Here is a 24,228-nt window from a genome sequence, read left to right on the forward strand (position 1 = left end):
GTGTTTGATGACTTTTTGTTAAAGTTGGATGTGTAAATGAAAAAAAAAAATTTCACTAAAGTACAGTTTCCCCCTCCCCCCCCCACAATTTAAAATTTTTACAAAGGTTAATGGGAGAAAATTCCCCCCCAAATTTGTAACCCCATTTCTTCTTAGTATGGAAATACCCCATGTTAGGATGTAAAATGTTCTGCTGGCGCACTACAATGCTCAGAAGAGAAGGAGTCACATTTGGCTTTTGGGAAGCAAATTTTGCTGAAATGGTTTTTGGAGGGCATGTCGCGTTTAGGAAGTCCTATGGTGCCAGAACAGCAAAAAAAAAAAAAAAACACATGGCATACTATTTTGGAAACTACACCCCTCAAGGAACGGAACAAGGGGTACAATGAGCCTTAACACCTCACAGGTGTTAAATGACTTTTCGTCAAAGTTGAAATCTGAAAAGAGCAAAAGAAGGAAAGACCGACGCGCCTAGTGTGATACCGTTGATGACAGGTGGGAAGGGTTAGTCGAAGAGTAGATAATGGGTGCTCACCTTGAGCGAGCAGAAAACTCGCATGTAGACCCACAGTGGGGTTAGTGGTATGGATAATAGTCCACCGGATGCAGCTGCTAAGCCCAGGGTACAGGACAGGACTAGCCAGTCCTGGATAGATATGCAGTGGTAAGGAAGAAAAAAAACCTTTTCAAAGGGCGCTGCTGTTGTCAGGGCTATGCTTACTCATTGAAGATTGTAAGTGAGTCGTGCGTGAGCCGCGTCCCATGCTGTTTACTGGTCACGGAGGAGAAGTCTGTGCGAGGAGGTCGGGCCGCATCCAGCCCGTCACCGGAGCCCACCACACCACGCCAAAGCTACGGCATCCAGCCGTCTCCTGTATGCTCCATCATCGCCCGCCCCGCGGCCTCACCACCGATTCTTCCTAGGGACCGTCTGTATGATTAAGATACAATCTTCAATGAGTAAGCATAGCCCTGACAATAGCAGCGCCCTTTGAAAAGGGTTTTTTTCTTCCTTACCACTGCATTTTCGTTAAAGTTGGATGTGTAAATGAACCCAACTGGCGTTTGACAGATCTTTGGAACAGTGGGCTGTGAAAATAAAAAAACGTTTTTTTCATTTTCATGGACCACTGTTTAAAAAATCTGTCAGACACCTGTGGGGCGTAAATGCTCACTGTACCCCCTATTACATGAGGGGTGTAGTTTGCAAAATGGGGTCACATGTGGAGACATCCATTGTTCTGGCTCTATGAGGGCTTTGTAAACACACGTGGCCTTCAGTTCAGACAAATTTTCTCTCCAAAAGCCCAATGGCGCTCCTTCTCTTCTGAGCATTGTAGTACACCCGCAGAGCACTTTACATCCACATATGGGGCATGGGGTTACAAATTTTGGGGGGATTTTTTTTCCTATTTTTCCTTGTTAAAATGAAAAATTGAGGGTAACCCCAGCATTTTAGTGAAAATAATATTTTTTATCATTTTACAATCCAACTTTAATGAAAATTCGTCAAACACCTGTGGGGTGTTAAGGCTCACTATACCCCTTGTTACCTTCCGTGGGGGGTGTAGTTTCCAAAATAGGGTCACAAGTGGGTATTTATTTTTTTGCGTTTACGTCAGAACCGCTATAAAACCAGCCACCCCTGTGCAAAACACCAATTTATGCCTCAAATGTACATAGTGCGCTCTCACTCCTGAGCCTTGTTGTGCGCCCGCAGAGCATTTTACATCCACATATGGGGTATTTCTGTACTTAGGAGAAATTGTGTTACAAATTTTGGGGCTCTTTTTTTCCTTTTACCGCTTGTGAGAATGTTTACATTTCTTTACATCAACAGGCTGGTGTAGACCCCAACTTTTCCAAATGGTAAAAGGAAAAAAAAGCCCACCAAAATTGGTAATGCAATTGCTACCGAGTACGGAAATACCCCATATGTGGCCCTAAACTGTTTCCTTGAAATACGACAGGGCTCCGAAGTGAGAGAGCGCCATGAGCATTTAAGGCCTAAATTAGGGATTGCATAGGGGGGGGGGACATATGGGTATTCTACGCCAGTGATTCCCAAACAGGGTGCCTCCAGCTGTTGCTAAATTCCCAGCATGCCTGGACAGTCAGTGGCAGTCCGGAAATGCTGGGAGTTGTTGTTTTGCAACAGCTGGAGGCTCCGTTTTGGAGACACTGCCGTACGATACGTTTTTCATTTTTATTGGGGGTGGGGCAGTGTAAGGGGGTGTATGTGTAGTGTTTTACCCTTTATTATGTTAGTGTAGTGTAATGTTTTTAGGGTACATTCACACGGGCGGGGGTTTACTGTGAGTTTCCCTCAAGGAGTTTGCGCTGCGGCTGAAAATTTGCTGCAGTTCAAACCTGAAGCAGGAAACTTTCTGTAAGCCCGCCCGTGTGAATGTACCCTGTACTTTCACATGGGGGGGGGGGGGCAAACCTCCAGCTTTTACACAACTACAACTCCCAGCATGCACTGATCGCGAAAGGCATGCTGGGAGATGTAGTTATGCAATAGCTGGAGGTACGCAACTACAACTTCCAGTATGGCGACACAGCCGTTCGCTGTTTGTGCATGCTGGGAGTTGTAGTTTTGCAAGATTTAGAGGGCCATGGTTTAGAAACAACCGCACAGTGATCTCCAAACTGTGACCCTCCAGATGTTGCAAAACTACAAATCCCAGCATGCTTAGACAGCAAACTGCTGTGTGGGCATGCTGGGAGTTGTAGCTTTGCAAGATCTAGAGGGCCACAGTTTAGAGACCACTGCACAATGATCTCCAAACTGTACCCCTCCAAATAATCCAAAACTACAAATCCCAGCATGCACAAACAGCAAATGTCTGTCTCGCCATGCTGGGAGTTGTAGTTTAGCAACATCTGAAGGGCTACAGTTTAGAGACCACTGTATAGTGATCTCCAAATTGTAGCCCTCCAGATGTTGCTAGGCAACAACTCACCGGCTTCCGTAGTCTGCACCAGGGAGACACATGAGGGAGCCGCACCTCATTGCCGCCCGCCGGTAAATGACCGCTGGTCACAGCATAGTTCACCAGTTCTGCCCGTACTACCGAGGGGGGGGGGGGCAGAGCGGGGGAACCCATATGACCCGGAAACGCTGCAGTTCGCCGGTCTGAATTGACATGGGGTGGTCTGATTTCAGCAGGCATGCCGGTCCGGTCCCTGCCCGGTGAGCGGCAGGGACCGGAATTCCCACAGACGTACAGGTACACCCTGGATCCTTAACCCCTTAACGACGCAGGATGTATATTTACGTCCTGCGCCGGCTCCCGCGATATGAAGCGGGATCACGCCGCGATCCCACATCATATCGCATCGGTCCCGACACTCATCAACGGCCGGGACCCGCGGCTAATATCACACATCGCCGATCGCGGCGATGTGCGGTATTAACCCTTTAGAAGCGGCAGTCAAAGCTGAGAACCGCTTCTAAAGTTAAAGTGAAAGTGACCCGGCTGCTCAGTCGGGCTGTTCGGGACCGCCGCGGTGAAATCGCGGCGTCCCGAACAGCTTACAGGACACCGGGAGGGCCCTTACCTGCCTCCTCGGTGTCCGATCGGCGAATGACTGCTCCTTGCCTGAGATCCAGGCAGGAGCAGTCAAGCGCCGATAACACTGATCACAGGCGTGTTAATACACGCCAGTGATCAGGATGAGAGATCAGTGTGTGCAGTGTTATAGGTCCCTATGGGACCTATAACACTGCAAAAAAAAAGTAAAAAAAAAGTGTTAATAAAGGTCATTTAACCCCTTCCCTAATAAAAGTTTGAATCACCCCCCTTTTCCCATAAAAAAAATAAAACAGTGTAAAAAAAACAACATATGTGGTATCGCCGCGTGCGTAAATGTCCGAACTATAAAAATATATCATTAATTAAACCGCACGGTCAATGGCGTGCGCACAAAAAAAATTCCAAAGTCAAAAAAAGCGCATTTTTGGTCACTTTTTATACCATTAAAAAATGAATAAAAAGTGATCAAAAAGTCCGATCAAAACAAAAATCATACCGATAAAAACTTCAGATCACGGCGCAAAAAATGAGTCCTCATACCGCCCTGTACATGGAAAAATAAAAAAGTTATAGGGGTCAGAAGATGACATTTTTAAACGTATAAATTTTCCTGCATGTAGTTATGATTTTTTCCAGAAGTGCAACAAAATCAAACCTACCGTATATACTCGAGTATAAGCCGACCCGAGTATAAGCCAAGACCCCTAATTTCAACCCAAAATCCCAGGAAAAGTTATTGACTCGAGTATAAGCCTAGGGTGGGAAATACCTCATCCCCCCCTGTCATCATCCAGACCCGTCATTAACATCCTCATCATCATCATCCCCTTGTCATCATCCCACACATCCCCCCTTCATCATCCCCTTATCATCCCACACATCCCCCCTTCATCATCCCCTTATCATCCCACACATCCCCCCTTCATCATCCCCTTATCATCCCACACATCCCCCCTTCATCATCCCCTTATCATCCCGCACATCCCCCCTTCATCATCCCCTTATCATCCCACACCCCCCCCTTCATCATCCCCTTGTCATCATCCCACACATCCCCCCTTCATCATCCCCTTATCATCCCACACATCCCCCCTTCATCATCCCCTTATCATCCCGCACATCCCCCCTTCATCATCCCCTTATCATCCCACACCCCCCCCTTCATCATCCCCACCCCCCTTCATCATCCCCACACCCCCCCTTCATCATCCTCTTCTCATCATTCGCCCTCAGTGGTCTTCAACCTGCGGACCTCCAGAGGTTTCAAAACTACAACTCCCAGCAAGCCCGGGCAGCCATCGGCTGTCCGGGCTTGCTGGGAGTTGTAGTTTTGAAACCTCCGGAGGTCCGCAGGTTGAAGACCACTGCGGCCTTCAACATCATCCAGCCCCCTCTCACCCCCCTTTAGTTCTGAGTACTCACCTCCGCTCGGCGCTGGTCCGGTCCTGCAGGGCTGTCCGGTGAGGAGGTGGTCCGGTGGGGAGGTGGTCCGGGCTGCTATCTTCACCGGGGGCGCCTCTTCTCCGCGCTTCCGGCCCGGAATAGAGGCGTTGCCTTGACAATGACGCAGAAGCACCTATGCGTCGTTGTCACGGCAACGTGACTATTCTGAGGCCGGGCCCGAAGCGCTTAGAAGAGGCCTCCCCGGTGAAGATAGCAGCCCGGAACCAGTATCCCACCGGACCACCTCCTCACCGGACAGTCCTGCAGGACCGGACCAGCGCCGAGCGGAGGTGAGTACTCAGAACTAAAGGGGGTGAGAGGGGGCTGGATGATGTTGAAGGCCGCAGTGGTCTTCAACCTGCGGACCTCCGGAGGTTTCAAAACTACAACTCCCAGCAAGCCCGGACAGCCGATGGCTGCCCGGGTTTGCTGGGAGTTGCAGTTTTGAAACCTCTGGAGGTCCGCAGGTTGAAGACCACTGCGGGTGGGGGAGTTCACTCGAGTATAAGCCGAGGGGGGTGTTTTCAGCACGAAAAATCGTGCTGAAAAACTCGGCCTATACTCGAGTATATACGGTATATAAGTAGGGTATCATTTTAACCGTATGGACCTACAGAATAAAGATAAGGTGTAATTTTTACCGAAATATGCACTGCGTAGAAACGGAAGCCCCCAAAATTACAAAATGGCGTTTTTTCTTCGATTTTGTCGCACAATGATTTTTTTTCCGTTTCGCCGTGCATTTTTGGGTAAAATGACTAATGTCACTGCAAAGTAGAATTGGCGACACAAAAATAAGCCATAATATGGATTTTTAGGTGGAAAATTGAAAGGGTTATGATTTTTAAAAGGTAAGGAGGAAAAAACTAAAGTGCAAAAACTGAAAAACCCTGAGTCCTTAAGGGGTTAAGTACCATGGAGCCAGGGTGTACCTGTATGCCCTAGGTCCTTTAGGGGTTAAAGTCCCATGCAAATCTATGGGAAATGTATGTTCCCACATAACTTCCGTACGGCTGGAGATATTTCTATAATACCTGGTACACATATTACTCATATGTCAAATAAAAATATATGATAGTTAAATTAACCCTTACCTACACCCTTATATAAAAGATGTTTTTTTGTTTCAAGTCCCATGCAAGTATATGAGACTTTCAGTACCTTACTCCACAAGCTCCGCTCTGCATCTCCTGGTGAATGTGTCAGTCCGGCTTGCAAGCTACACCCAAACTCACAAAGATACGCCCACTATTTAAGCCCCACCCCTTTTATTCTCTACCCTTTTTGTGCATCGGTCTGGCTTGCAAATCACACCCAGTCCCACAAAGCCATGTCCCCTTTTTTCAGCTTACAATATCTTCATCACAAATCAGTCCCACCTGAGGACAGGATATGAGGATGGGACATAAGGATGGGATATGAGGACAGCATATGAGGACGGGATATGAGGTTGGGATATGAGGTCAGGATATGAGCATGGGACATGAGGTCGGGATATGAGGACGGGATATGAGGTCGGGATATGAGGTCAGGATATGAGGTCGGGATATGAGGTCAGGATATGAGGACGGGACATGAGGTCGGGATATGAGGACGGGATATGAGGTCGAGATAGGAGGACGGGATATGAGGACGGAATATGAGGTTGAGATATGAGGACGGGATATGAGGTTGAGATATGAGGATGGGATATGAGGTCGGGATATGGGGTCGTGCTATAAGAACGGAATAGGAGGTTGAGATATGAGAACGGGAAATGAGGATGGGATATGAGGTTGGAATATGAGGACGGGATATGAGGTTGAGATATGAGGACAGGATATGGGGTTGGGATATGACAACAATATATGAGGATGATAATTTTATATGTAGATATTAAAAAGTATAAATAACCAGAATGATATCTAAATGGTGTTGAAATATAAGAGTGAATGTTTTATTGTCTGTGTAAATGAAGTTTTCCAGGGCATTCGTCATGTGTTCTTCCCCCACATTTATTAAAGAGGTGTATGTTCATAAATTGCCAAGCAGCTTAGGAGTAGACACGTTTGTAAGTGTGGTCCAGGCTGACTTGAGGTTATGCAAAAAAAATGTTTAAAGTTGCAGTTAAAAAGTTCAACTACTGCAAAAAGCTGATGGTGCCGTACTACATTCAAGATGTTTTCTTGAATGAGTGTAAAAGCATTGGGCACAAATTTGTGACTTTTTACCACCAAAAAAAACTGTGTAAAACCAATGATAAATTCACCCCCCATATTTACCCATCCGCATATGATCCTAGCACATGATAAATATATTGTATGGTAAGTTAGTATTACATTGTAATATATTTCTGGGATTATTATCATTATTTATTGATGTTGGGATTTCATAATTTCTAAGCACTAAAACGTGTCATGTAAGTGTGAGGATAGTTTAGACCATGTTCAGGTAGATTTGCGATGCTCGAAAACCCCCATCCATACATAATGGGAAAAATATGAGCATTCTGTAGACTGCAGCATGTTCAGTATCGTACAGAAGCTGTGAGTTTTCACAGCAGATCTAACCAATTGCAGTTAGTACAAAATTTGCATCAAAGTCTGCCTGTTACACAAAGGGAATTTTGCTGTGGTTAGATTTGCCTATACTTGTAAAAATATGGACAATCCAGCACTTAAAGGGTAGCTCCCACCATCCTATTTTTTTTTTTTGCTAGCCTGTTTCAATCCCCCCCCCCCGCTACGGCACTAGCCCGTTCACTCCTCCCCCCCCCAACCCAAGGCCCCCGCCCCGCATACCCCGTTCCCTCATTACACTTGTAGTTACTGCAGAGTCCGGCAGCGGGCGTGCAGGGAGAGCGGCGGCAACGAGGAGGCGGCGGCGATGTGCGGGAGGAGTGGCCTCCCAGCCAGTGGCCGGGGAGCCAATGCGCTCACTCCCGCCTGTCTGATTGACAGGCAGGGAGTGAGTGCAGCCTAACTGAAAAAGGACTGATTGCCACTCCAAAATAGGTCCTTTTTCAGTAGCCGGTTTTTAAATGTAAATTAAACCTTTTTAATGAAAAAAAAAATAATAGTACTACAACATATCAAAAAATAAAGTTGGTGACAGTGCCCATTTAAATGAATACAGCTTTATTCCTAGATGGCCGAACGTAGACAAAATCACACCTGCACAGACCACCCATTCACATCTTGATGCATTTTGGGCACATGCTGAAAGCCGGGGTCCCGTTCCAGAGATCGCGAGGGGTCCTGGTGGTCAGACTCGCCTGCAATCAGCTACTTATCCCCTATCCTGTGGATAGGGGATGAGTTAGTTTTGGCTGGAGTTCTCCATTAAAGATCCACCTATGTATAGTGGCCATTGCTGAAGTCTATAGGAGTGTTGATTTGGGACACTTTCCTGGCGCATACACAAGATGTGAGCCTAGTCTTATTGGCTGTCGCATTGGCTGACCGGCAGGACTTTACCACGAGTTACTCCAATGGAATGGAATATATTGGGAAAAGGAATTATGATCATTGATGTTCTTGCAATAGGGAAGAATCTTTTTGGCTTTGATGTAAGAAGGAGTTTGGTGAAGTCATGGATTAGGCTTTGTCTGATTTTCACTCTCTAATCTTATAAGTGCACAGAGAAGCGGGATTTGGGTAGTTGTCCATCCTAAGACAAATTAGTTAATTCTGATTTGTCATCTTCTTTCCATCCTCTGTAGGAGATTAGAGTGACATAAGGTAATAATTATTTATTTATATAAAGCCCACAGGGTTGTACACTCCCAATTGGTCCCTGTCCCCATTGGGGCTTACAATCTAAATTGATCTTCCTGTATGTTTTGGAGTGTGGGAGAAAACCCACCATAAGCAAAGGGAGAACATACAAACTTGATGCAGATGTCCTAAGACCCCAGCACTTCAAGGAAACAGTGCTATCCACTGAACCACCGTGCTTTGATGTGACATAGCTCCTGGATCCTAATGCTAAATCTATCACCCGCCTCCCATGATGGCCTACTTATAATACTGGTGTCTTCTAGGTGGACATTGGGCCCACCTGCGTCTGGGCACAGCTGCTACCTCTTCACTTCTCCTCAGTCCCTGCTCCCTCCTACATTCAGATACATTACCTGTATTGATTGATCACTTATGGAGAATTGGGATTTTTACAACCTTAGCAGGGATCAGTGGACTTTTACAAGTTATGAACTTTTGCGATGTTCTTTAAGAAGTTAAAAATGGTCCCTTTCTTCTTGAAACAGTACTCCTCTTGTCTATAGTCATGTCTAGTATTTCAACTATTCACATAAATAGGGCTGAGCTGCAATACCAGAACCCCACTATGACACCCTAATAGGGTGTAGGTACATGAGCTGTCTTTATGAGACAATTCCTGTAAAGTCTAAGACATCATGGGCAGTGGGTAGAAGGTATACAGGTTGTGTAAGTAAAATCACTATCGTGTGTTATCTACGGTCAATATTGGAGATAACCATTATATGTACAGTAAACTTGTTAAGTATATATTAAATATGAGAATAAGGAAACCAGAGTTAAATATTAATCCTGAACAAGGATCCGATGCATCATGAAGTAGAAATGTCTGCAGTGACAGACGAAACAAGATAAATCCAGATACCAACGAGGCCAAACCCTAGACAATAGGGAGATGTATCAACTGTTTTCCTATAAGTTTATCTAAAGTGGTGTACCCCTTTAATATTGATGTCAGATTAAAGGAATTAGACTCTACTGCCCTGACCGACAAGGAATTTAAGTAGATATTTCAATTTTAATAGGGACAACCAACCTGTTTTTCATGCAATTGTACAGAGACATGTGGACTGGCAGAATAGTTTAAAGTCCAGACCTTTGACACTATAATTATAGGCGAATCCCCTTAAAATATTTTGTCTTAGGCTGCTGGTTGTATTTTTTATTGTATTAATTTTTTTTTTAAATGATATAAATTCCCATTAAAACCAAAAACAGTTATGGGTCCTTGAGTTGTTTTAGGTTAAAGGGGTATTCCGGTGAAAACCTTTTTTCTTTTAAATCAACTGGTGGCAGAAAGTTAAACATATTTGTAAATTACTTCTATTAAAAATTTTTAATCCTTCCAGTACTTATTAGCTGCTGAATGCTACAGAGGAAATTCCTTTCTTTTTGGCACACTGATGACATCACGAGCACAGTGCTCTCTGCTGACATCTCTGTCCATTCTAGCAACCATGCATAGCAGATGTATGCTAAGGGCAGCATGGTGGCTCAGTGGTTAGCACTGCTGCCTTGCAGTGCTGGGGACTTGGATTCAAATCCCACTAAGGACAACAATAAATAAAGTGTTATTATTATTATAATAACGTCGGCAGAGAGCACTGTGCTCGTGATGTCATCAGAGAGCATTCCAAAAAGAAAAGAATTTCCTCTGTAGTATTCAGCAGCTAATGAGTACAGGAAGGACTAAGATTTTTTAATAGAAGTAATTTACAAATATGTTTAACTTTCTGCCACCAGTTGATGTAAAAGAAAAAAGGTTTTCACCGGAGTACCCCTTTAAGTTAACATTTGCATTTGGGCTCTGTTTGGGGAGCCACATTGCAGAATTTCCTTACATTTTTAGGATACGGGAAAGCTAGCTGACCAATATGTCTGGCATTGTAGCAGCAAGAAAACGGGTTTCCTCAAATTCTTAATTCTTATTGAAAAGTTGAAATGGAGGTAAAACAGAGTAACTACAGTATATTAATAGCAACTAAAACAGCTATGGGACCAAGAGGTCAATGGGCAATGTGCGTTAAAGTGTATGAAGAGGATCTGTTTACATCATTTGGCATCATTTTTCAATATACTATGAGTTATCATGAATTGTAGTCATGCCCCTGAATGCAGGTGTTACACACTTCTAGAGGTGGATCCTTTATTTATTGTATTTCGGTAGCACAAACTAGACCAGACACAGGGTCTAGGGAATTATGTGGGGCTCACCTTTGAACCCTCTCACAGATGTGCGGACTTAACAGCAGGTATTCCCTAGGCCTCCTGAACATCTTGGATTGGTGATGTTTAGGAGTGGTAGGAGACAAAAGCATAGTCAAACCAGCAGACATGGTGCAGAAAAGGAGTCTTTAAAGTGTCCCACGTCGTATGGCATTGCAATGTAGTCACCACACTCCGGGCTGTAACCAATCCTTCTCAGGTGTAATTGAAAGCCCAGGTATAGCTGACATTAGCGCTATTCACTAAAATCATTTGCAGACCCAGAAGCAATGGTATTCCTGGGCATGGCACGGCTTCTGGGCATGTGTGGGATTTCAGAAAGCAGAGCGATGACTTTGACTATGTCCGGACATGTGTGCATACAGCCCGGGTGGGCCTTGACTAGTTTGGGATGCTGCAAATCCCAGTGGCTACTTAAAGGGGTACTCCGCTGCTCAGTTTTTGGAACAAAATGTTCCCAACGCTGGAGCTGGCGCCGGGAGCTTGTGACATCATAGCCCCGCCTCCTCATGATGTCACGCTCCGCCACCTCAATGCAAGTCTATGGGAGGGGACGTGATGGCTGTCACGCCCCCTCCCATAGACTTGCATTGAGGGGGTGGGGCGTGACATCATGAGGGGGCGGGGTTTGACATCACGAGCTCCCGGCGCCAGCTCCAGCGTTCGGAACAGTTTCTTCCAAATGCTGAGCAGCGGAGAACCCCTTTAAGGCTCGTTGGCATGTGGTGCAGAACTCTTTTAGAACTCATTTTCTGCAGTATGCACCCAGGCAGGAGGACATCCAGACATTGTAAGAAACTTTATTTTACCCTGTATTATGTGTTGCCACCAGTAATATAGGCTAAAAATCAGGTTCCCATTACAAAAACAGCCTAATAGGATTTTTAAGGGATGACTTAAAAACTAATAGTAAACTGAACCAAAATGGTTGCAACTATTAAAGCCCAACTCCCTATAATGTTTGGCATAAATTGTAAATTAATATATAGCTATGTAATATATTCGACTAGGTGGCATCTTCCTCACCCTGCAGCAGCATGTACTTCGCTGATCGTTTGTGACTGTTTTCAAGCCCCCTCAGCCAGTAGAAAATCTGGCTAGATAGAGTTAGTAGAAGACAGGGTGAAGGGGAGAGGAGGGAGGTAAAGCTGTAGATTCTCTCCCATAGTGTGTCTATGAGACAGCGCTCTGTGAGAGGAGAGGGGGAGCAGAAGGAAGGACATCTGACTCACACCACATCTATCACACCAATAAAAACACACCTGCTAAAAAATGGTGGAGAGGTGGCTTTCATGTATAAATGTAAAAGTTTTGTGTTCCTCACAAGTGTAGTAAGTCAAATATCCGAAATGAAATCTCTTCTAATTCTGAACTATGATAGTCCCTTTGATAGTCAGTGATGAATATACAGTGTATATATATATATATATATATATATATATATATAGTGATAAAGTGGCAAGGAAAGGGTGCATTTCCTTGGCTCACTCTGGAGAAACCTTCACCTGGGGCCTGATTAATGAGTCAGCAGAGAGGGGAGGCCTTTATAAGGAAGAGACTCAGTGTGATCTGGGCTCTCCCTAGGAAACAGCAGGCTGGCTGTAAGGGGGAGACACGGGCCCTGTTGAGGAAACACACAGCCGGAGCTGTGAGTGGTCCAAGTACTGGTGTGAACTGTGAGTAACAGGTTGCAGGAGTCACATGTTTTAATGGCTGAGGGTAGCTCACCAGTTAGTAGTCAGGGCATGCTGATATGTGTAGTCAGTGACCAGACATCTAGGATTTTATTTTGTTCCTGTGTTATGTTTTTTTTTTTTTCCTGCAACCTGTATAAATAATACTGGCAAGGTGCCAGACTTGCATCATGAACTGTTGTCTGCCGATTTATTGAGAGGAAACTTGTCCCGCGGCAATGTCCAGGACGATCCCAGAGCTAATCCCTAAGGTGGAAGCCTTGCTATATATATATATATATATATATATATATATATATATATATAGATATATATATATATATTTCTCTCTGCTTTGTTTTATTAAGTATAAGACAATTCCGTGTGATGAAAATGTCAATGTTTTGCTTTGTTTGCTATGAAATAACTTTGCGTGTTCTGTAATTTTATAAGAGCCATGTCCTCTCCTGCCATAGTTTATCTGCCGTCTTAGGTTTCAGAAGGGTCATCTGGAGGGAGAAGGACTCATAGAACACATGTGGGGTCTATTAGCTAAAAGAGTCAGATATAATTTTTACCAAGGACTCTACATATGACCATTAACAAACGAAAGGGCTCCTAAAATTGAATATCTCCATAAGCCCCCTTTTCCCCCCAACCACCAGCTTTTCAATAGGTTCATCAGGCAGTGGGATCTATGGGATTATGTCTAACAACCTTCCTCAGGTCATAAACTGAAGGCTAAACTGGCCCTGAATTATAGACAAATTACAGGTGATGAATTACGGACTTAAAGATGGATGTTGTTACTTATTATTGTCTTAAAGATGTTGTTCGGTTTTTAAAACTTTTTTTTTCTACCTAACAATGCAAACCTTTGTTAGCAGAAAATTTGTTTCGCGTAGCAATACTTTCTAATTAAAGAACTATAGGTGTGTATGAACAGCAAACCCTTTATACGAGATAATATAACGGCAGACTGGTGGTTGTAATGGTAGTCATTGCTTCTATTGCCAAAATATATAATGTAATTCCTACTAACGTTTAGCAGATACAGGATCTTTTTTTATATGTTTTCTCATTTTTTTTTTCTAGATGTAACTACTGTAAATACTAGTGTCACACCTGAAACTTCTGACACTTCATACACTACTTCAAGCGTTACACCATCCTGGTCACCAAGTGACTCTACCACTGTGAGTGATAACAGCACTGTATCTGCTACAGACATTGGCACTTCAGTGACAGAAGGTTCATCCACAATCTCCTCAGCTTCTGAAGCATCTTCAGTGACATCAAGTAATGGTGAATCATCATCTGCATCGCCTTCTGTCAGTACATCAGGTACATCCACTGAGCTCCCTACCAGTGTGACATCTGGACCTCCAACTTCCATTGAATCTCTTTCCACAACTGAACCTTCTACAGAATTTGTGTCTTCAGACACCAGAGAAAGTTCTTCCACAATCTCATCAATTTCTGAAACATCTTCAGTGACATCAAGTAACCTTGAGTCCTCATCTGAATCACCCCCTGTTAGTACTTCAGGCACATCCACTGAGAGCCCTACCAGTGTGACATCTGGGTCTCACACTTCCACTGAATCTCTTTCCACAACTGAACCTTCTACAGCATTTGTGTCTTCAGACACCACAGAAGGTTCATCTACAATCTCCTCAGCCTCAGAAACATCTTCAGTGACATCAAGTAACCTTGAGTCCTCATCTGAATCACCCCCTGTTAGTACTTCAGGCACATCCACTGAGATCCCTACCAGTGTGACATCTGGGTCTCATACTTCCACTGAACCTCTTTCCACAACTGAACCTTCTACAGTATTTGTGTCTTCAGACACCACAGAAGGTTCATCTACAATCTCATCAGCCTCAGAAACAGCTTCAGTGACATCAAGTAACTTTGAATCATCATCTGTACCACCCTCTGTTAGTACTTCAGGTACATCCACTGAGTTCCCATCCAGTGTTAGATCTGATTCTCCAACTGCCACTGAATCTTTTTCCGCAACTTCTACAGAATTTGTGTCTTCATCCACCAAAGAAGGTTCAACCTCAATATCTTTATCTTCGGAAACATCTTCAGTGACATCAAGTAACCTTGAATCATCATCTGAATCACCCTCTGTTAGTACCTCAGGCACATCCACTGACATTCTCACCAGTGGGACATCTGGGCCTCCAACTTCCACTGAACCTCTTTCCCTGACTGCATCTTCTACAGCATTTGACTCTTCAGCCACCATAGAAAGTTCATCCTCAATCTCATCAACTTCAGAAACATCTTCAGCGACATCAAGTAACTTTCAATCCTCTGTACCACCCTCTGTTAGTACCTCAGGCACATCCACTGATATCCCTACCAGTGTGACATCTGATTCTCCAACTTCTGCTGAATCATTTTCCACAACTGAATATTCTACAGAATTTGTGTCTTCATCCAGCACAGAAAGTTCAACCTCAATCTCTTTAACCTCTGAAACATCTTCAGTGACATCAAGTAACCTTGAATCTTCATCTGTACCACCCTCTGTCAGTACTTCAGGTACATCCATCGAGTTCCCTACTAGTGTGTCATCTGGGCCTCCAACTTCCACTGAATCTCTTTCCACAAATGAACCTTCTACAGAATTTTTGTCTTCATCCACCACAGAAGGTTCATCCTCAATCTCTTTAACTTCGGAAACATCTTCGGTGACATCCAGAAGCTTTGAATCAACATCAGAATCATCTTCTGGTAGTACCTTAGGCACATCCACTGACATTCTTAGTAGTATGACATCTGGGCCTCTAATTTACACTGAATCTTATTCTACAATTGCACCTTCTACAGCTTTTGATTCTTCAGTCACCACAGAAAGTTCACCCACAATCTTATCAACCTCTGAAACATCTTCAGTGACATCCAGTAATTTTGAATCGTCATCTGTATCACCATCTGTTAGTACTTTAGAGGTATCTTCTGAATTCCCTACCAGTGTGACATCTGCTTCTCCAACTGCTACTGAATCTTTCCCCACAACTGAACCTTCTACAGAATTTATGTCTTCATTCACCACAGAAGGTTTATCCACAATCTTATTTACTTCTGAAACATCTTCAGCGACATCAAGTAACTTGGAAATATCATCATCACCTTCTGTAATTACCTCCGGCACATCCACAGACATTCTTACCAGTGTGACATCTGGGCCTCCAACTTCCACTGAATCTCTTTCCACAACTGAACCTTCTACAGCATTTGTGTCTTCAGCCACCACAGAAGGTTCATCCACAATCTCATCAATTTCTGAAACATCTTCAGTGACATCAAGTAATGTTGAGTCATCATCAGAATCACCCTCTGTTAGTACCTCAGCCACATCCACTGATATTCCTACCAGTGGGACAGCTGAGTCTCAAACGTCCACTGAACCTCTTTCCCTGACTGCATCTTCTACAGCGTTTGTATCTTCAGCCACCACAGAAAGTTCATCCTCATTCTCATCAACTTCTGAAACATCTTCAGTGACATCAAGTAACATTGAATCATCGTCTGTACCACCATCTGATAGTACCTCAGGCATATCCACTGAGAGCCCAACCAGTGTGTCATCTGCTTCTCCAATTTCAGCTGAATCTCTTTCCACAACTGAACCTTCTACAGCATTTGTGTCTTCAGCCACCACAGAAAGTTCTTCCACAATCTCATCAACTTCTGAAACATCCACAGTGACATCAAGTAACATTGAATCATCATCTGTACCACCTTCTGTTAGTACCTCAGGTGCATCCACTGAGTTTCCTACCAGTGTGACATCTGGGCCTCCAACTTCCATTGAATCTCTTTCCACAACTGAACCTTCTACAACATTCGTGTCTTCAGCCATCACAGAAAGTTCATCCACAATCTCATCAACCTCTGAAACTTCTTCAGTGACATCAAGTAATGTTGAATCATCATCAGAATCACCCTCTGTTAGTACCTCAGCCGCATCCACTGATATTCTTACCAGTGTGACAGCTGAGTCTCAAACGTCCACTGAACCTCTTTCCCTGATTGCATCATCTACAGCGTTTGTATCTTCATCCACCACAGAAAGTTCTTCCACAATCTCAACTTCTGAAACATCCTCAGTAACATCAAGTAACTTTGAATCATCATCTGTACGACCATCGATTAGTACCTCAGGTACATCCACTGAGTTTCCTACCAGTGTGACATCTGGGCCTCCGACTTCCATTGAATCTCTTTCCACAACTGAACCTTCTACAGCATTTGTGTCTTCATCCATCACAGAAAGTTCTTCCTTAATCTTATCAACTTCTGAAACATTGTCAGTGACATCAAGTAACTTTGAATCATCATCTGTACGACCATCTATTAGTACCTCAGGTGCATACACTGAGATCCCTACCAGTGTGACATCTGGGCCTCCAACTTCCATTGAATCTCTTTCCAGAACTGAACCTTCTACAACATTCGTGTCTTCAGCCATCACAGAAAGTTCATCCACAATCTCATCAACCTCTGAAACTTCTTCAGTGACATCAAGTAATGTTGAATCATCATCAGAATCACCCTCTGTTAGTACCTCAGCCACATCCACTGATATTCTTACCAGTGTGACAGCTGAGTCTCAAACGTCCACTGAACCTCTTTCCCTGACTGCATCTTCTACAGCGTTTGTATCTTCATCCACCACAGAAAGTTCTTCCACAATCTCAACTTTTGAAACATCCTCAGTAACAGCAAGTAACTTTGAATCATCATCTGTACGACCATCGATTAGTACCTCAGGTACATCCAATGTGATCCCTACCAGTGTGACATCTGGGCCTCCAACTTCCACTGAATCTCTTTCCACAACTGAACCTTCTACAGCATTTGTATCTTCAGCCACCACAGAAAGTTCATCCTCAATCTCATTAACTTCTGAAATATCTTCAGTGACATCAAATAACATTGAATCATCATCTATACCACCATCTGATAGTACCTCAGGCATATCCACTGAGATCCCTACCAGTGTGTCATCTGCTTCTCCAACTTCCGCTGAATCTCTTTCCACAACTGAACCTTCTACAGAATTTGTGTCTTTATCCACCACAGAAAGTTCTTCCACAATATTATCAACTTCTGAAACATCTTCAGTGACATCAAGTAACTTTGAATCATCATCTGTAGCACCATCTGTTAGTACCTCAGGCGCATCCACTGTGTTCCCTACCAGTGTGACATCTGGGCCTCCAACTTCCATTGAATTTCTTTCCACAACTGAACCTTCTACAGCATTCGTGTCTTCAGCCACCATAGAAAGTTCATCCACAATCTCACCAACCTCTGAAACTTCTTCATTGACATCAAGTAATGTTGAATCATCATCAGAATCCCCCTCTGTTAGTACCTCAGCCACATCCACTGATATTCTTACCAGTGTGACAGCTGAGTCTCAAACATCCACTGAACCTCTTTCCCTTACTGCATCTTCTACAGCGTTTGTATCTTCAACCACGATAGAAAGTTCATCCTCAGTCTCATCAACTTCTGAAACATCTTCAGTGACATCAAGTAACATTGAATCATCATCTGTATCACCTTCTGTTAGTACCTCAGGCGCATCCACTGAGATTCCTACCAGTGTGACATCTGGGCCTCCAACTTCCGCTGAATCTCTTTCCACAACTGAACCTTCTACAGAATTTGTGTCTTCATCCACCACAGACAGTTCTTCCACAATCTCATCAACTTCTGAAACCTCTTCAGTGACATCAAGTAACTTTGAATCATCATCTGTATCGCCTTCTGTTAGTACTTCAGGTACATCCAATGAGATTCCTACCAGTGTGACATCTGGGCCTCCGACTTCCACTGAATCTCCTTCCACAACTGAACCTTCTACAGCATTAGTGTCTTCAGCCACCATAGAAGGTTTATCCACAATCTCATCAACCTCTGAAACATCTTCAATGACATCAAGTAATGTGGAATCATCATCAGAATCCCCCTCTGTTAGTGCCTCAGCCACATCCACTGATATTCTTACCAGTGTGACAGCTGAGTCTCAAACATCCACTGAACCTCTTTCCCTGACTGCATCTTCTACAGCGTTTGTATCTTCATCCACCACAGAAAGTTCATCCTCAATCTCATCAATTTCTGAAACATCTTCAGTGACATCAAGTAACATTGAATCATCATCTGTATCACCTTCTGTTAGTACCTCAGGCACATCCACTGAGATTCCTACTAGTGTGTCATCTGCTTCTTCAACTTCCGCTGAATCTCTTTCCACAACTGAACCTTCTTCAGCATTTGTGTCTTCATCCACAACAGAAAGTTCTTCCATAATCTTGTCAACTTCAGAAACATCGTCAGTGACATCAAGTAACTTTGAATCATCATCTGTACGACCATCTGATAGTACCTCAGGCGCATCCACTGAGTTCCCTACCAGTGTGACATCTGGGCCTCCAACTTCCATTGAATCTCTTTCCACAACTGAACCTTCTACAGCATTCGTGTCTTCAGCCACCATAGAAAGTTCATCCACAATCTCATCAACCTCTGAAACTTCTTCAGTGACATCAAGTAATGTTGAATCATCATCAGAATCACCCTCTGTTAGTACCACAGCCACATCCACTGATATTCTTACCAGTGTGGCAGCTGGGTCTCAAACGTCCACTGAACCTCTTTCCTTGACTACATCTTCTACAGCATTTGTATCTTCATCCACCACAGAAAGTTCTTCCACAATCTATTCAAATTCTGAAACATCCTCAGTAACATCAAGTAACATTGAATCATCTGTAACAACTTCTGTTAGTACCTCAGGTACATCCACTGAGTTCCCTACCAGTGCGACATCTCTGCTTCCAACTTCCGCTGAATCTCTTTCCACATCTGAACCTTCTACAGCATTTGTGTCTTCAGCCACCACAGAAGGTTCTTCCACAATCTCATCAACTTTTGAAACATCCACAGTGACATCAAGTAACTTTGAATCATCATCTGTACCACCTTCTGTTAGTACCTCAGGCGCATCCACTGAGATCCCTACCAGTGTGACATCTGGGCCTCCAACTTCCACTGAATCTCTTTCCACAACTGAACCTTCTACAGCATTAGTGTCTTCAGCCACCACAGAAAGTTCATCCACAATATCATCAACTTCTGAAAAATCTTCAATGACATCAAGTAATGTGGAATCATCATCAGAATCCGCCTCTGTTAGTGCCTCAGGCACATCCACTGATATTCTTACCAGTGTGACAGCTGAGTCTCAAACATCCACTGAACCTCTTTCCCTGACTACATCTTCTACAGCGTTTGTATCTTCAGCCACCACAGAAAGTTCTTCCTCAATCTCATCAACTTCTGAAACCTCTTCAGCGACATCAAATAACAATGAATCATCATCTGTACCACCATCTGATAGTACCTCAGGCGCATCCACTGAGATCCCTTCCAGTGTGCCATCTGCTTCTCCAACTTCCGCTGAATCTCTTTCCACAACTGAACCTTCTACAGCATTTGTGTCTTTATCCACCACAGAAAGTTCATCCACAATCTCATCAACCTCTGAAACTTCTTCAGTGACATCAAGTAAGGTTGAATCATCATCAGAATCACCCTCTGTTAGTACCTCAGCCACATCCACTGATATTCCTACCAGTGTGACAGCTGAGTCTCAAACGTCCACTGAACCTCTTTCCCTGACAACATCTTCTACAGCATTTGTATCTTCATCCACCACAGAAAGTTCTTCCACAATCTCATCAACTTCTGAAACATCCTCAATAACATCAAGTAACATTGAATCATCATCTGTACCACCTTCTGTTAGTACCTCAGGTACAACCACTGAGTTCCCTACCAGTGCGACATCTCGGCCTCCAACTTCCTCTGAATCTCTTTCCACATCTGAACCTTCTACAGCATTTGTGTCTTCAGCCACCACAGAAAGTTCTTCCACAATCTCATCAACTTCTGAAACACCCACAGTGACATCAAGTAACATTGAATCATCATCTGTACCACCTTCTGTTAGTACCTCAGGTGCATCCACTGAGTTTCCTACCAGTGTGACATCTGGGCCTCCAACTTCCATTGAATCTCTTTCCACAACTGAACCTTCTACAACATTCGTGTCTTCAGCCATCACAGAAAGTTCATCCACAATCCCATCAAGCTCTGAAACTTCTTCAGTGACATCAAGTAATGTTGAATCATCATCAGAATCCCCCTCTGTTAGTACCTCAGCCACATCCACTGATATTCTTACCAGTGGGACAGCTGAGTCTCAAACGTCCACTGAACCTCTTTCCCTGATTGTATCATCTACAGCGTTTGTATCTTCATCCACCACAGAAAGTTCTTCCACAATCTCAACTTCTGAAACATCCTCAGTAACATCAAGTAACTTTGAATCATCATCTGTACCACCTTCTGTTAGTACCTCAGGTACAACCACTGAGTTCCCTACCAGTGCGACATCTCGGCCTCCAACTTCCTCTGAATCTCTTTCCACATCTGAACCTTCTACAGCATTTGTGTCTTCTGCCACCACAGAAGGTTCTTCCACAATCTCATCAACTTCTGAAACATCCACAGTGACATCAAGTAACTTTGAATCATCATCTGTACCACCATCTGTTAGTACCTCAGGCGCATCCACTGAGATCCCTACCAGTGTGACATCTGGGCCTACAACTTCCATTGAATCTGTTTCCACAACTGAACTTTCTACAGCATTAGTGTCTTCAGCCACCACAGAAAGTTCATCCATAATCTCATCAACCTCTGAATCTTCTTCAGTGTCATCAAGTAATGTTGAATCATCATCAGAATCACCCTCTGTTAGTACCTCAGCCACATCCACTGATATTCTTACCAGTGTGACAGCTGAGTCTCAAACGTCCACTGAACCTCTTTCCCTGACTGCATCTTCTACAGCGTTTGTATCTTCAACCACAATAGAAAGTTCATCCTCAGTCTCATCAACTTCTGAAACATCTTCAGTGACATCAAGTAACATTGAATCATCATCTGTATCACCTTCTGTTAGTACCTCAGGCGCATCCACTGAGATTTCTACCAGTGTGACATCTGGGCCTCCAACTTCCACTGAATCTCTTTCCACAACTGAACCTTCTACAGCGTTTGTATCTTCAGCCACCACAGAAAGTTCATCCACAATCTCATCAACCTCTGAAACATCTTCAATGACATCAAATAACATTGAATCATCATCTGTACCACCTTCTGTTAGTACCTCAGGCACATCCACTGAGATCCCTACCAGTGTGTCATCTGCTTCTCCAACTCCCGCTGAATCTCTTTCCACAACTGAACCTTCTTCAGCATTTGTGTATTCAGACACCACAGAAAGTTCTTCCACAAACTCATCAACTTCTGAAACATCTTCAGTGACATCAAGTAACTTTGAATCATCATCTGTATCGCCTTCTGTTAGTACCTCAGGCACATCCACTGAGTTCCCTACCAGTGTGACATCTGCTTCTCCAACTTCTACTGAATCTCTTTCCCTGACTGCTTCTACTACAGCGTTTGTATCTTCAGCCACCACAGAAAGTTCATTCTCAATCTCATTAACTTCTGAAACATCTTCAGTGACATCAAGTAATGTGGAATCATCATCTGTATCGCCTTCTGTTAGTACTTCAGGTACATCCAGTGAGATCCCTACCAGTGCGACATCTGGGCTTCCAACTTCCATTGAATCTCTTTCCACAACTGAACCTTCTACAGCATTTGTGTCTTCAGCCACCACAGAAGGTTCATCCACAATCTCATCAACCTTTGAAATATCTTTATTGACATCAAATAATGTTGAATCATCATCAGAATCACCCTTTGTTAGTGCCTCAGCCACATCCACTGATATTCCTACCAGTGTGACATCTGGATCTCCAATATCCACTGAATCTCTTTCCCCGACTGCATCTTCTACAGCGTTTGTATCTTCAGCTACTACAGAAAGTTCATCCACATTCTCATCAACTGCGGAAATGTCTTCAGTGACATCAAGTAACATTGAATCATCATCTGTACCACCATCTGTTAGTACCTCAGGCACATCCACTGATATCCCTACCAGTGTGTCATCTGCTTCTCCAACTTCCGCTGAATCTCTTTCCACAACGGAACCTTCTACAGCTTTTGTATCTTCAGCCACCACAGAAAGTTCTTCCACAATCTCATCAACTTCTGAAACATCCTCAGTGACATCAAGTAACTTTGAATCATCATCTGTACCACCTTCTGTTAGTACCTCAGGCACATCCACTGAGATCCCTACCGGTGTGACATCTGGGCCTCCAACTTCCACTGAATCTCTTTCCACAATTGAACCTTCTACAGCATTAGTGTCTTCAGCCACCACAGAAGGTTCATCCACAATCTTATCAACCTCTGAAAAATCTTCAATGACATCAAGTAATGTGGAATCATCAACAGAATCACCCTCTGTTAGTACCTCAGCCACATCCACTGATATTCTTACCAGTGTGGCAGCTGAGTCTCAAACATCCACTGAACCTCTTTCCCTGACTGCATCATCTACAGCATTTGTATCTTCATCCACCACAGAAAGTTCTTCCACAATCTCATCAACTTCTGAAACATCTTCAGTGACATCAAATAACAATGAATCATCATCTGTACCACCATCTGATAGTACCTCAGGCGCATCCACTGAGATCCCTTCCAGTGTGCCATCTGCTTCTCCAACTTCCATTGAATCTCTTTCCACAACTGAACCTTCTACAGCATTTGTGTCTTTATCCACCACAGAAAGTTCATCCACAATCTCATCAACCTCTGAAACTTCTTCAGTGACATCAAGTAATGTTGAATCATCATCAGAATCACCCTCTGTTAGTACCTCAGCCACATCCACTGATATTCTTACCAGTGTGACAGCTGAGTCTCAAACGTCCACTGAACCTCTCAGTGTGACATCTGGGCCTCCAACTTCCATTGAATCTCTTTCCACAACTGAACCTTCTACAGCATTTGAGTCTTCAGCCACCACTCAAGGTTCATCCACAATCTCATCAACCTCTGAAAATTCTTCAGTGACATCAAGTAATGTGGAATCATCATCAGAATCACCCTCTGTTAGTACCTCAGCCACACCCACTGAACCTTCTACAGCATTTGTGTCCTCCATAGAAAGTTCATCCTCAATCTCGTCAACTTTGGAAACATCTTCAGTAACATCAAGTAACTTTGTATCATCATCTGCATCACCTTCTGTTAGTACATCAGGCACATCTACTGAGATCCCTATCAGTGTGTCATCTGCTTCTTCAACTTCTGCCAAATCTCTTTCCACAACTGAACCTTCTACAGCATTTGAGTCTTCAGCCACCACAGAAAGTTCATCCACAATCTCATCAACTTCTGAAACATCTTCAGGGACATCAAGTAACTTTGAATCATCATCTGTACCACCCTCTGTTAGTACCCCAGGCACATCCACTGAGACCCCCACCAGTGTAACATCTGGGCCTCCAACTTCCATTGAATCTCTTTCCACAACTGAACCTTCTACAGCATTTGTGTCCTCAG

General features: G+C 43.8%; 1 protein-coding gene across 1 annotated transcript in view; it reads left to right on the forward strand.

Annotated features, from left to right (window-relative positions):
* Positions 1-23,574, forward strand: part of LOC130357514 (serine-rich adhesin for platelets-like) — a 52,600-nt gene extending 29,026 nt beyond the window's left edge. Inside the window, exons 3-4 of the mRNA XM_056560210.1 lie at positions 13,732-23,499; positions 23,570-23,574. Of these exons, the coding sequence (XP_056416185.1) occupies positions 13,732-23,499; positions 23,570-23,574 (9,773 nt within the window). The remainder of the gene's footprint in view (positions 1-13,731; positions 23,500-23,569) is intronic.
* The last annotated feature ends 654 nt before the right edge of the window (positions 23,575-24,228 follow it).

The sequence above is a fragment of the Hyla sarda genome, chromosome 2, assembly GCF_029499605.1.
Source record: "Hyla sarda isolate aHylSar1 chromosome 2, aHylSar1.hap1, whole genome shotgun sequence".
In the NCBI taxonomy this organism is placed as follows: domain Eukaryota; kingdom Metazoa; phylum Chordata; class Amphibia; order Anura; family Hylidae; genus Hyla; species Hyla sarda.